Source organism: Babjeviella inositovora (assembly GCF_001661335.1).
Source record: "Babjeviella inositovora NRRL Y-12698 unplaced genomic scaffold BABINscaffold_1, whole genome shotgun sequence".
NCBI lineage: Eukaryota > Fungi > Ascomycota > Pichiomycetes > Serinales > Babjeviella > Babjeviella inositovora.
In genome coordinates, this window is record NW_017566838.1 from 474,114 (window position 1) to 486,012 (window position 11,899).

The 11,899-nt window shown below is 49.8% G+C and overlaps 4 protein-coding genes across 4 annotated transcripts; all 4 read left to right on the forward strand.

The window, feature by feature from the left end:
- Positions 1 to 985: 985 nt before the first annotated feature.
- BABINDRAFT_158974 (uncharacterized protein) lies at positions 986 to 3,312 on the forward strand. The gene has a single exon (XM_019127387.1). It carries the CDS (start codon positions 1,182 to 1,184, stop codon positions 3,012 to 3,014), a length of 1,833 nt encoding a protein of 610 aa, XP_018987689.1. The 5' UTR covers positions 986 to 1,181; the 3' UTR covers positions 3,015 to 3,312.
- A 281-nt stretch (positions 3,313 to 3,593) lies between these two features.
- BABINDRAFT_158975 (M3 family metallopeptidase) lies at positions 3,594 to 5,825 on the forward strand. The gene has a single exon (XM_019127388.1). The coding sequence runs from the start codon at positions 3,643 to 3,645 to the stop codon at positions 5,611 to 5,613; it is 1,971 nt and encodes a 656-aa protein (XP_018987690.1). The 5' UTR covers positions 3,594 to 3,642; the 3' UTR covers positions 5,614 to 5,825.
- Positions 5,826 to 8,770: 2,945 nt separating this feature from the next.
- BABINDRAFT_31275 (FG-nucleoporin) lies at positions 8,771 to 9,304 on the forward strand (the record flags this gene model as incomplete). The annotated part of the gene is made up of 1 exon (XM_019131534.1): positions 8,771 to 9,304. One exon carries the CDS (start codon positions 8,771 to 8,773, stop codon positions 9,302 to 9,304), a length of 534 nt encoding a protein of 177 aa, XP_018987691.1.
- A 1,371-nt stretch (positions 9,305 to 10,675) lies between these two features.
- Positions 10,676 to 11,773, forward strand: PTK2 (protein kinase; the record flags this gene model as incomplete). The annotated part of the gene is made up of 1 exon (XM_019131342.1): positions 10,676 to 11,773. A coding segment is annotated over one exon (1,098 nt), but the record flags the coding sequence as incomplete, so codon positions are not given.
- Between the last annotated feature and the right edge of the window lie 126 nt (positions 11,774 to 11,899).

Sequence of the window (11,899 nt, forward strand, 5' to 3'; positions counted from 1 at the left end):
CTCATTGGGGGTATAGTAAAAGTATGTTTTCCGGGCTTAGCCCCCAGTTTCTATAGTAGACAGACAAAGCTTGCTAAGTTCTTCGGGGATAATTGTGCGGTCAACCGTATGCAAGAAAAAAAAAAGATGAGATGTTTGTGCTTGCTTCTTTCGAGAATGTATGTAGAATCACCCCATGGTGACTCAATAAGGCTCCTAGGACTTTAAATTGGCGAGACCCACGGATAAATATCCATCTATTACTGATAATGGCATAAATCTTATCCGCCATTTTATTTTTGAATGATAGCAGGTAGAACTTGAATGTGGCTTGTGCATGGGCCCTGGACTACTGCCCCATGTTTACCAGGCATTCACGGAACTTCCGGGAATCTAGCTTCCCTGCTTTCTCTCATTGGCGACCCGCACCGGCTAGCCCCGACCGGATATGCACACGACCATCGCTTCCTCTTGGGGGTGCAATCCTGCATTCACATTCTTTACAGACTACTCGAGTATAATTTTCTCGTCTTGCCTCCCAGCATACTACTTCATTGTCAGTTCAGTCATACATGCATTTGGATCCTTTACAGGACTAATCAATCACACGCTTGTACCCTCACCATACTATTCATGCCCAACATAATCTCCACGCAATGAGTTGAAGTACACGATATCTGTCTGCTTAGCGACTGAGAAAGACGTTAGGGCGTTGCTATAACTGGAGAATCTTTTGCATACAAACCTTATTGTGATCGTTTGAGCTGCATGGCCTGCACTGATGGCAACACCAGGGCGGGCTTGTGTGCAAAATAAATTCTAGGTGCAGGATTAAAAAGAAATTTTAGAGAAGGACCTTTCATCTGGAGCTAAAAATCTTACCTAGGATTACGTAAAGCCTGCACATTATGTACGTAGGTGCTAAATCTTCTGCTTCCCCGGCTTGCCGGGCAAGTCATAACATTCGCTCTTTTGAGCTATATTGCATTTACATAAAATTGCTCACTTTTGCTTTAGCCGCCCATTATCCACTATATATCTCTCCCTAACCGCCCTCTCCCCCTTCTGTTTTCCTCCGGTTCTGTTTAATTCTTGCCACTTTTAGATCCACCAGGCCAGTACCAACACATCTGACCGCATTCTCAATCTTATCTTACATTTCAGCGGCCCTTACCCCTAACATTCCTTCCGTAATATCCCGAATGAAGTTTTCATTGTGTTACCTCATTCCCACCTTGAGCATATTGCTTGCCGTTCGGGCACACGACGATGATGAAAACGGCATGGCCGGCATGGACATGGCTACCGAAACCACTGTCGCCGCTGCTATTGCCACCCAAAATGCCACTGCTCTCAAACCGGTACCGCATAGAGAGATGCACCACCACGGGGTGCCAATCTTGCAAACCAATTTGAAGCCTGAAGAGAGGTTGTATTGGGAGGCCTACAACACCACCACCTACCTTACCATTGAGACACCGCACAAAAGCTCCCTCTACATCCACATGGCTTCTATCTTCATCCTTGCCGTCTTTATGCAGCCAATTGCGTTGGTTTTGCATAATGTCCTGTCTAACTGGTACTTGCCGGTTGCATTGGCTAACTTGGGCCTTTTGACCTTCTCTATGGTCAACTTGGGGATCTTCAGCGGCAGTGTTCCGGAATTGTACCCTAACAACGCCTACACCAAGATCACATGGGTCATTATTGTTATGGGCTACTTACACTTTGGCTTTGCCGTCATCCACTACGCGGCCAAGTGGTGCAACGGTGACTCCACCATGCCCCCCTTCAAGAAGTACGAGTTTGTCCCCTTGGCATCCTTCAACGAACAGGAGGGCGAAATGCCAGGTACCCCAACCTCCCACTCCTCCACCCTTTTTGAGGCCAACTCCCCAAGCGAGTCGTTCGAGTTGGAAAATGACGAGAATATGCAAAGTTTTGCCGCCCCTAAGAAAACCAGGGTTCTGACTTTCCGCGACAACTTGTTTTCCAAACTATTTCAGAGCCCTGCTATGCAGAAGCTTGTAAACTTGTTCGGTACTTTCGGGTCTATTGGCTTTAATGCCCTCAACTACCCATGTTGGATGATCATGTTTGTATACATTCCTACCGGGCTTGCGACCGTTGGCTGTTTGGGTATGGGGAACAAAATTTTCAACATTTTGGCGCACTTCATCAAGGGTGGGGTATTTTTTGCCTTGGGAGTCTTATCCTTGGCGAGATACTCCGGAGCCTTTACCAACAAGGGTTGGGCCTGGAACCAGCGCACTATCACCAGCAGAAGCACCGCCTGGGAACGCATTCAGCCAAAGGGTTTGATCACCATGGAGATGATTGAGAGCAGTTTGATCTTGTTCTATGGTGCCACCAACGTGTTCATGGAGCACTTGGCTTCTCCTGGTGGTGCTTGGTCCCCTAAGGACTTGCAGCATGTGTCCATTGCCTTCTTGTACATTGGAGGTGGTTTGTGCGGTGTTATCACCGAGGTGAAGCTCTCCCAGTGGCGCTACGAAACCTTTATGAAAAACAACCACTTTTTGAACAATGACGAGAACGGTGCTTCGCACATTACCGGCGGTTGTGTCGGCTACTCCCCCAACCCATTCCCGAGCTTTACCATCTTCTGGACCGGGATTTTGATGAGCAAGCATGCCCAGGCGTCCCAGCTCGCTACTGAAATACACGTACAATGGGGTACATTGTTGAGCTATGGTTCCTTCTTCCGGTTATTCACCATTCTCATCATGTACTTGAAGCCTACAGAATCCAGAAACTTCAAGCCATCCAGGCCAATGACCGAGTTGATCACTTCTTTTACGCTTTTGGCTGGTGGGGTCATTTTCATGGAGTCTACCGATCCGGTTGTGTTGGCTATGGAGTACAAAGGCTTGACTGCAATGTTTACCTTGAATGTGAGTATTGGTTGCGTCGCTTTGTTGATGGCCTGGGAGATGTCTCTTTTTGCCTTCAAGGACTGGATGGTGGAGCGTAGGAAGAAAAACGAGCTGCACATCTCCGCGCAAACCGCCTAACCGCCTTTCCTGGCCCTTACAATAATATCGGGCCATGACCGTCTTTACTATGCTGTTCATCATTTGCTATCGCTTTTTGCCGCGCACTTTAATACTTTCATGTGCTGTTGAGCTAAGCCCCTTAATTTACATCTAATACCATTAATGACGAAAAGACCAAAACCCACGCTTGAAGTCCATCTAAATGACACTTGAGCTGTAAGTTTGAATTCAATCAGGCGGCCGTAACAAGTATAGGTCCTAAGTAACAATACGTCTAGGGTTTTTGTCAACACTAAGGTTCAGGTGTAGGAAGAAAGGCTAGGACAAAATACAGGTTTGCTTGTAGATTTTAACCACGACTGGTGGAACGAGAACTTAGATCTATCTTTAGACCTACGAGAGATCTCACAGTTATCTAAATTTCCACCTTTTAGGTCTTAACGCCGCAGTTGCACATATCATATCCTGCACTTAACCCTTCCCGCCTACACGTACGGCACTTTTGGCGCCCCCTTATAACTGCCTCCTCTCACAAACCACTACAATTCCGTCCATTGTTACCAATTGACCTTACAAAATGAAATTACCTACCCCACCACAGGCTGCACCAAAATGGAAGCACACGGCCGAAGAAATTGTCGCAGAGATGGACCAGATTATCGCCGCCGGTAAGCAGTTGGACGACGAGATTGCCGCCATTAGCGCCCCGACACTCGAGTCGGTCATCACGCCAGCTATTCTCTTGGAAAATACACAGTCTGGCCCGATCAACCAATTGACGTTCTACCAGCATGTAGCGACGGATAAGGCGCTCCGTGATGCGTCCACCGACGCGACAAAGAGCATCCAGGACTTCTCTATCGAATCGTCGTCCCGTGTGGATGTCTACAAGGTATGGGAAAAATTGAGCCAGGATGAAGCGATTCTAGCCGAGATTGAAGCCCAGCCCGAGCTTCCGCGGTACCTCCGCAAGGTCATGACCGGGTTTAAGCGTGACGGGTTGGCGTTGCCGGACAGTAAGCGCGAACAAGTGAAGGAGTTGAACAAAAAGTTGGCGGACTTATCTTTGAACTTCAGCAAGAACAACAACGAGGAGGTTGGATTCTTGCTCTTCTCGCGCGAGGAGTTGGAAGGCGTTCCGGCTGATGCGTTGGCGCAATTTAAGGAGGTTGACGGTCAGCTCAAAATGACATTCAAGTACCCGGACATTTTGCCAGTTTTGAAGTACGCAAAACATGAGGAGACAAGAAAGCGAGTCTTTGTGGCGAACCAGAACAAGGTGCCTGCGAACAGTGCGATCCTCGTAGAAATTGTCAAGCTCAGAACGCAGTTGGCGTTGACATTGGGCTATGACACGTACGCGAACTATGTGTTAGAGGAACGTCTCGCCAAACGCCAGGACACAGTGTTGGAGTTTTTAGACGACTTGAAGCAGAAATTGCAGCCGTTGGGCGCACACGAATACGCAGCGTTGCTCGCATTGAAGAACGCGGACTTACGTGAGCGCGGGCTTCCCACGGCTGCGGAGTATTACATCTGGGATAACTCGTTCTATGACAACTTAATGATTGAGCAGAACTATCAGGTAGACCACCAGAAAATTTCCGAATACTTCCCGATCGAATCAGTTGTACCAAAGATCCTTCACTTTTATGAGACCTTGTTTCAGTTGAAGTTCGAGGAGGTGACGAAGGATAAGTCGGTTTGGCACGAGGAGGTGATCCAGTTTGCGGCTTGGAAGTTGGACAACGAAACGCCGGAGTTTGTCGGTTGGCTCTACATGGACTTGCACCCCCGCGACGGCAAGTACTCGCACGCGGCCAACTTCGGGCTCTACCCGGGGTACCAGCGAGCGGACGGTAACCGGAGCTATCCAGCTACCGCCTTGGTGTGCAACTTCTCCAAACCGGCCCAGGACAAGCCGTCGTTATTGAAACACTCGGAGGTGGAGACATTGCTCCATGAGGTAGGGCACGGTATCCACAACTTGGTGGGCGAAACGGCCCTCGCGCGCTTCCACGGGACAAAGGTCGCACGCGACTTTGTCGAGGCGCCGTCGCAGATGTTGGAGTACTGGACGTGGTCGCCTGCCGAATTGAAGAGCTTGTCGCAGCACTATAAGACGGGCGAGCCGATTGACGATGCGCTCATCCGGGCGTTGGTCGCGACAAAGCACGTGAATGGTGCCATGTTCAACTTGCGCCAGTTGCACTTTGCGCTCTTTGACATGACGTTGCACACGGTGAAGTCAAACGCGGAGGCGGATGCCTTGGACTTTGACGCCTTGTGGAACGACTTGCGCGAGGAGATCTCGCTTGTCAAAAATGGTGGCGAGGTGACGCATGGATACGGTACGTTCGGGCACATCGGTGGAAGTGGTTACGCTGCAGGCTACTATGGATACCTCTATTCCCAGGTGTTTGCGGCAGACATTTACTACACGTTGTTCAAGGCGGATCCGATGAACGTGGTGAATGGATTGCGGTACCGTGACATTATATTGAAGCGCGGCGGATCTAACGACGAAATGGACAATTTGGTTGAATTATTAAAAAGACAGCCAACGTCCGAGGCGTTCTTGACCGAGTTGGGTGTGGCCACCAAGTCAAATTTGTAAAGACGAAGCTATTGGCGTACTAAAGGGAGATTAGCTTAAACTGCACCATATAATACGGTTTTTGCTGGATTTTAATCGAGTAGTTTAGGTTACTGGCATGAGAGAGCTGGCCTTTTCTAGCCTTTCAAAGTGAGTGGTAAAGACGCAGGAGGAAGACTACGAATATACATCTTTAAATAGCAGATATTCTAAAGGAACTCTTTAAAACTACCCATATCCATAAGCGTACAATTCTTATTCCAAGTTTACTTTAATCTTTGGAGATTCAGCCCAAGGGGGATGCTCAATCCCGTTCAGCTTTTCAGTAAATAGCTCTTTAACGTTATACTTTTATTTCGCATGAGATAATTCACTATAACTCAAACACGAACCTGGAGCATGGCGAATACTGTTGCCCATAAACTGGCATATTTCGAACATTCGGTTTACTGTGTTGGATCTGGGAACCAGAAGCAGATAGGCTTTCATTGACATTAGTACTATTGTATATCGATCAACAATACCATACCCAGGTAGCACCACAGAAAAAAAACGCCCCCTGGACTCCCAGACCGTTAAATGAAGCATTAATCATCCTTTATAACCTTTGTTGGATATCCAACGTAGCTTATTATTATTTACTAGAAGCTTAAACCGTTCATTTTTCATCTTTCATCCCAAACGGATTATGGTACTACTCCCTACCGGTGTGCGCCTACCGCCACGTGATCCTCAAGCCAAATTTTATCCTGAGTGACAACGTCAAATCAGATCGCAAACCCGATATATCTACACCCCCATACTCGTACGCCCTACCTCCATCGCTTCACCGTCAATTCACATGTTTGGCAGATCTGCAAGCACTAATTCTGGGTTCGGTGGCTTTGGCGCTGCGAACACTACGTCACCATTTGGCGCCACGCCCGCCGCTAACACCGGGTTGTTTGGCTCCACGAACACTGCAGCCAACCAATCCTCTGGGTTCGGTGGTTTTGGTGCCACCAACAACAACACCACCTCCGCGTTTGGCGCGCCTAGCAATACTGGTTCTGCTTTTGGGGCCTCCAACACCACGGGGTTCGGCCAACAGTCCGCGTTTGGCGCCACAAACAATGCTGCGCCCGCGTTTGGCGCGCCAGCAGCCGCCTCCAATCCGTTTGGGGCCAAACCCTCCGTCTTTGGCGCTCCAACGAGCACCTTTGGTGCGCCAGCGGCCAATGTCTCGCCTTTCGGTGGGTCGTCCAACGCGTTTGGCGCCTCAGCCATAAGCCAGGGCCAAGGCACGGCTGTGAAGCGCTTCACCGCATTTATTGAGAAGGATCCAACGACTGGCACTAACAATGTCTACGAGAACATCTGCGCCATGCCAGAGTACAAGAACTACTCCCAGGACGAGCTTCGGCTCCAGGACTATGAGCAGAACCGCCGCCACGGCACCGGAAACGCCGCTACTGGCACCGGCTTTGGTGCCGCTAGCTCCCCCTTCGGGGCGAGCACGACCGGGAACACGGGTATGTTTGGTGCCACAAGTAATACCACCTCTGCCTTTGGTGCCCCTGCGACTTCCCCATTTGGAGCCACCAACACAACCTCGCCGTTCGGTGGGGCCGCCACCTCGTCTCCGTTCGGTGCAAGCAACACCACCTCCGCTTTTGGTAACAACAACAATAACAACACCTCCGCTTTTGGGAACGCCAACTCTGGCGGGCTCTTTGGCAACAACGCGAATACTACTTCCGCGTTTGGCAACACCGCCAACGCTGGTGGGTTTGGTGCCAGTCCCACGTCTGGTGGGTTTGGTTCTAATGCCACCTCCACCGGGTTCGGCTCCAACAATACCTCCACCGGGTTCGGTGCCAACGCTGCTCCTTCCACTGGTTTCGGTGCTACCAACACCGGTTTCGGTGCCACCAACACGAATAACGCTTTCGGGCAACCACAGAGCTCTGGATTTGGTTCTACCAATGCAAGCACGCCATTCGGGGCCTCCAACACCACCTCTACGTTTGGAAATGCCCAACCAGCGTCCACTGGTTTTGGTGGATTCGGTAGCGGCTCCACCGCCCCTGCTACCAACGCCTTTGGTGCTAGTAACACTGGAAGTATGTTTGGTAACAGCAACAACAGTAACAACGCCAATAATACCAATGCGTTTGGCGCCAGCACCAACACTCCTGCTTTCGGTACGAACAATACCAACTCAGGCTTTGGTACTAATACTGCCTCGCCGGCTTTCGGTGCTGCTAAGCCAGCTTTTGGCGGATTCGGTAGCACCCCTGCTGCGACCACTTCTACCGGGATGTTTGGTAGTGCTACTGCGGCCCCTACGGCCCCTGGGATGTTTGGCAGCACCCCGGCCGCCTCTACGACGAACAGCATGTTTGGTGCAAAGCCTGCGGCTCTGGCCTCTGGTAGTCTTTTTGGGGCCAGCGCCACTGCTGCCCCGGCCTCTGGTGGTCTCTTTGGCAACAACGCTGCAGCAGCAGCCCCCGGTAGCTCGTTTGGTGCCAAGCCTGCTTCCTCGGCTGGCAATTATTTCGGAAGCACTGCTACTCCAGCGGCTCCATCCAGCAGTCTCTTTGGAAGCTCGTCTGCAGCTCCTGCTGGCGGGTTATTTGGCTCTAAGCTGGCAGCTCCGGCCGGGGGGCTCTTCGGGGGCACTCCTGCCGCCTCTACCTCCGCCGGTAGCAGTTTATTCGGTGCCACAAATGCCACGTCCGCCCCTGTCCAGCAGGCCATCGGCCCGCAGCTTACACAGAACCCGTATGGCAACAACCCGTTATTCTCCAGCATCACCGGGGGAAGCACCGTGGTCAAGCCGATGGCTACGCCAGTCTCAGGTAACGAGAGCAAGAAGACTGTCTCGTTGGTGTCTGCGCATAGAATCTCGCCGTTATTCCAGCCAAGTGCGACCAAGGCGGAAACCGAGAGGGGTTTGCTCTCCAAGCCAGACGTCACCGTATCCAACCAGGTACTCAGGGCAAGCAGAAACTCGAGCAAGTTATTCAACGTCGTCACTGACGACGCAATCATCACGTCCAAGATCTTTGCGCCAAAGATGGACTTCAAAAAGTTGGTGATCAAGAGATACGAGTCGCCAGAGGTTGAGCTTGTTTTGGGCGCGCAGCCACTCCTTGAAGCCCCAAAGCAGGTCTCCTTTGCGGTGGAGGAGCCACAGATGAACGACATTTTGGGCGACTTGTCCCTGGCGTCGAAGCCTGTGGATGAAGTTAGACCTGTGGAGGTTGTTGAGGAGTTGGCGGATGAGGAAGATATCGACGACGACGGCTACTGGATGTCGCCAAAGTTGAGTTCTTTGGCAAGATTATCCAAGAAGGAGTTGTCTGAAGTCAATGGCTTCACTGTGGGGCGCAAGAACTATGGGAAAATCGAGTTCTCGGCCCCAGTGGACTTGACCACCATTTCCTTGGAAGACATTACCAACAACTTAGTGGTGTTCACGCCAAAGTCATGCATCATCTACCCGGAGGCTGCGGTCAAGCCGGAGGTTGGTGAGGGCCTTAACTTACCGGCCAGAATTACCCTTGAGGGGTGTTTCCCGTATTCCAGAGACACCAAGTTGCCGGTCACTGACTCCAAGCACCCGGTAGTGAAGCGTCACATTGCCAAATTGCACAAGATTCCTGAGACGACCTTTGAGGCATACGACCCAGTTTCCGGTACGTGGGCCTTCAAGGTAGAGCATATGTAGATACGGAAGTACTCCTGTAATATTATTGTATCATGTTGTTTGGTAATGTAGTTAAACCGTTTGGAGTCAAAAGATACTACACGTACGTTTGTTCTTAGTGAGGCTATCATATAACTGGCACGGCCCAAGAATACAGCTTATTTATATTCATGTATTAATATACATCTATTTTGTTGAAATGCTTGGGGCATTTAATTTAGTGGCACCCATAATATTTGGGGTAGAGAAATTCTTGTGGCTGCAAAGTTACATACATACCACTGCTTGCCCTAGCCCTACACTTCCAGCTCTGGAAGGTCCCGTTTTCTTTTTACTGATTGCCGCTAATAGTCTATTGTGGCAATGCGCCTCTCACACTAGAAGGATTCATTCCAGTAGCTTAGAGTATTCCGATCATTGACTGGAGCCTTCTGGTTATCGATAGAGCTTCAATTAAAAAATCACTTGAGCCTCCACCGTGCGAGGTTACTGCAAAACATTGTACCGAACATAAAGATAAGTAGATATCATAAGCGCTTTTTAATCTAAGTACATATTCTACTCAATTACAGGAATAACCGCCTTGTTCCCATGGATTTTCTGTTTACAGTTTAACCGGCTTAAAGAATAGATATGATCGTTGTGCCCCGGACTTTTCCAGTCTGCCGCAGCCTTTTTCCTGCATATAAGCATGCCTTTGTGCTATATGACATCACCGTACGGCTCTCAATCCACGCGTGCAGCATTCCGTCTACATGCTTCCGGCGAGCAGGGGCGCTTTTTGGTACCAGACTAAGGAGTCTGCCTCTACAACACGCCACTCAAACACCGGGGAACAGTGTATTGTATAGCCCAACCGGATAGCAACCACTAACAAGGATTGAGGTGCATAATCAAAGAGCTTGTTTTTATTTTTCACGCATCGGCTTACCAATCGTCAATCGTTCACCCGCAGATCGCCTCCACACCTTTATTAACTAACCAAAACTTATGAATCCAAACAAAGAGGTTCCTGAACTTGCACAGACTGATCCTGCAGAAAAGGAGTTGGCATCCCCAGTTCCAGCGCCTGGTATTGTGAGAACTGCGGGTACCGACTTGAATCCGCAAAGTCCTGTGGGACAGCTACCACAAACCGATCCCGTGCCAAGAGCTCGTTCAGCGACTACCCGATATCTGGAGGGGTCGAGACTGATTGGCTCGCGGGAGGGGTCGGAGGACCTGCAAAAACACCATTTCCTAGGCAGTATCTTTCATCACCTGGGGAAGGAAAGGACCCCCACTGATTCCAAGGAAGGCTTTATTTCCCGTGTCCAGGACAAGCTTTCGCTGGGGAAAAGCAGTAGCCATGTCAATATGGGTAAACTCAATGATGCTCTGTCCTTTTGTCCCCCTATTCACAGGAAACCCTCCATCGTGTACAACCCCTACGGAATCAACAACACCGTCATTCCGCCAGCCATCTTCGATTCCCCAAAGGTAATTCTTGACGAGAAGGAGGACTTGGTTGCGCTTCCTGTTAGGTCTCCAAACGAGTTCTTACCCCTTGACGAGCAAGAAGACAATGTGGAATTGCTCGACCAATTCAAGATCCCGGGCAAGGGCTCCCATCGTGACGGGAAGCTTGGCCTGGGGGGTTCGTCTGAGGTTCGGCCTGTTATTGGACTTAAGAACAACATCACTTATGCTTTGAAGAGGTTCAGTAAGTTCCCGAAAGAGGAGGACGATGCGTTTTTCCTAAGAACGATCGAGGAGTATCGCATCACCAAGAAGTTGTCCAAGTCTCGCCATCTGGTACACATTGAAGGGATCTACAGGTTTCAATCCTTGCCTGACTTGCATAGATCTTGGGGTCTCGTTATGGAATATTGTCCGGGTGGTGATTTGTTTACAATGATCGCAAAACCTGAATGGATGGGTGCTCCCCTTGACGAAAAGTACTGCATTTTCAAGCAGCTCTGCTACGGGTTGAAGTTTATGCACGATGCGGGAATCGTCCACCGAGACTTGAAACCGGAGAATATCTTGATTGATCTCAACGGGTTTGTAAAGTTGACTGATTTCGGGATTAGTTGTTACGGGAACGAAGCTCACGGTGATACAACCTCCCCGGTGAAGAAATGCTATCTGCACGTTGGTACAGAGCCTTACTGTCCGCCTGAGGTTTTTGCTTTGAAGGACAAACCTGAACTGGAAAGAATGAAACATTCATATAATCCGTATGGCATGGACTATTGGGCTTTGGGAATGACCTTATTTTGCTTGGTAAACCAGGGAACCCCCTTTAACGTTGCAGATCAAAAGAATAAACTTTACCGGGAGTACGTGACTTCCTACGCCATTCATAAGCATGCGTTTCCTCTGTTTTTGGAGCATAACAATGCCTCCCAAGCACCCGGGATGGAGTATCGATTTGCGCGGAATTTCCACTCTAAAAACGCCACGACTATTGCCTGGCGATTATGCGATCCCGACCCAAAAACTCGTATGACCTTATTGCAAATTTTTGAGAATGATTGGTTCAAGGGGATTGAAGTCTGCAGTGAAGAAGATGATTTTGAGTATTCACAACTGCAAGGTGGAGTCTCGAGCGCCAGTAGTGCAAACGGCGAGGTT

What these genes read in the sequence shown, in the direction of transcription:
- BABINDRAFT_158974 (XM_019127387.1), top strand. Translation starts at nt 1,182, where the DNA reads ATGAAGTTTTCATTGTGTTACCTCATTCCCACCTTGAGCATATTGCTT.
- BABINDRAFT_158975 (XM_019127388.1), top strand. Translation starts at nt 3,643, where the DNA reads ATGGACCAGATTATCGCCGCCGGTAAGCAGTTGGACGACGAGATTGCC.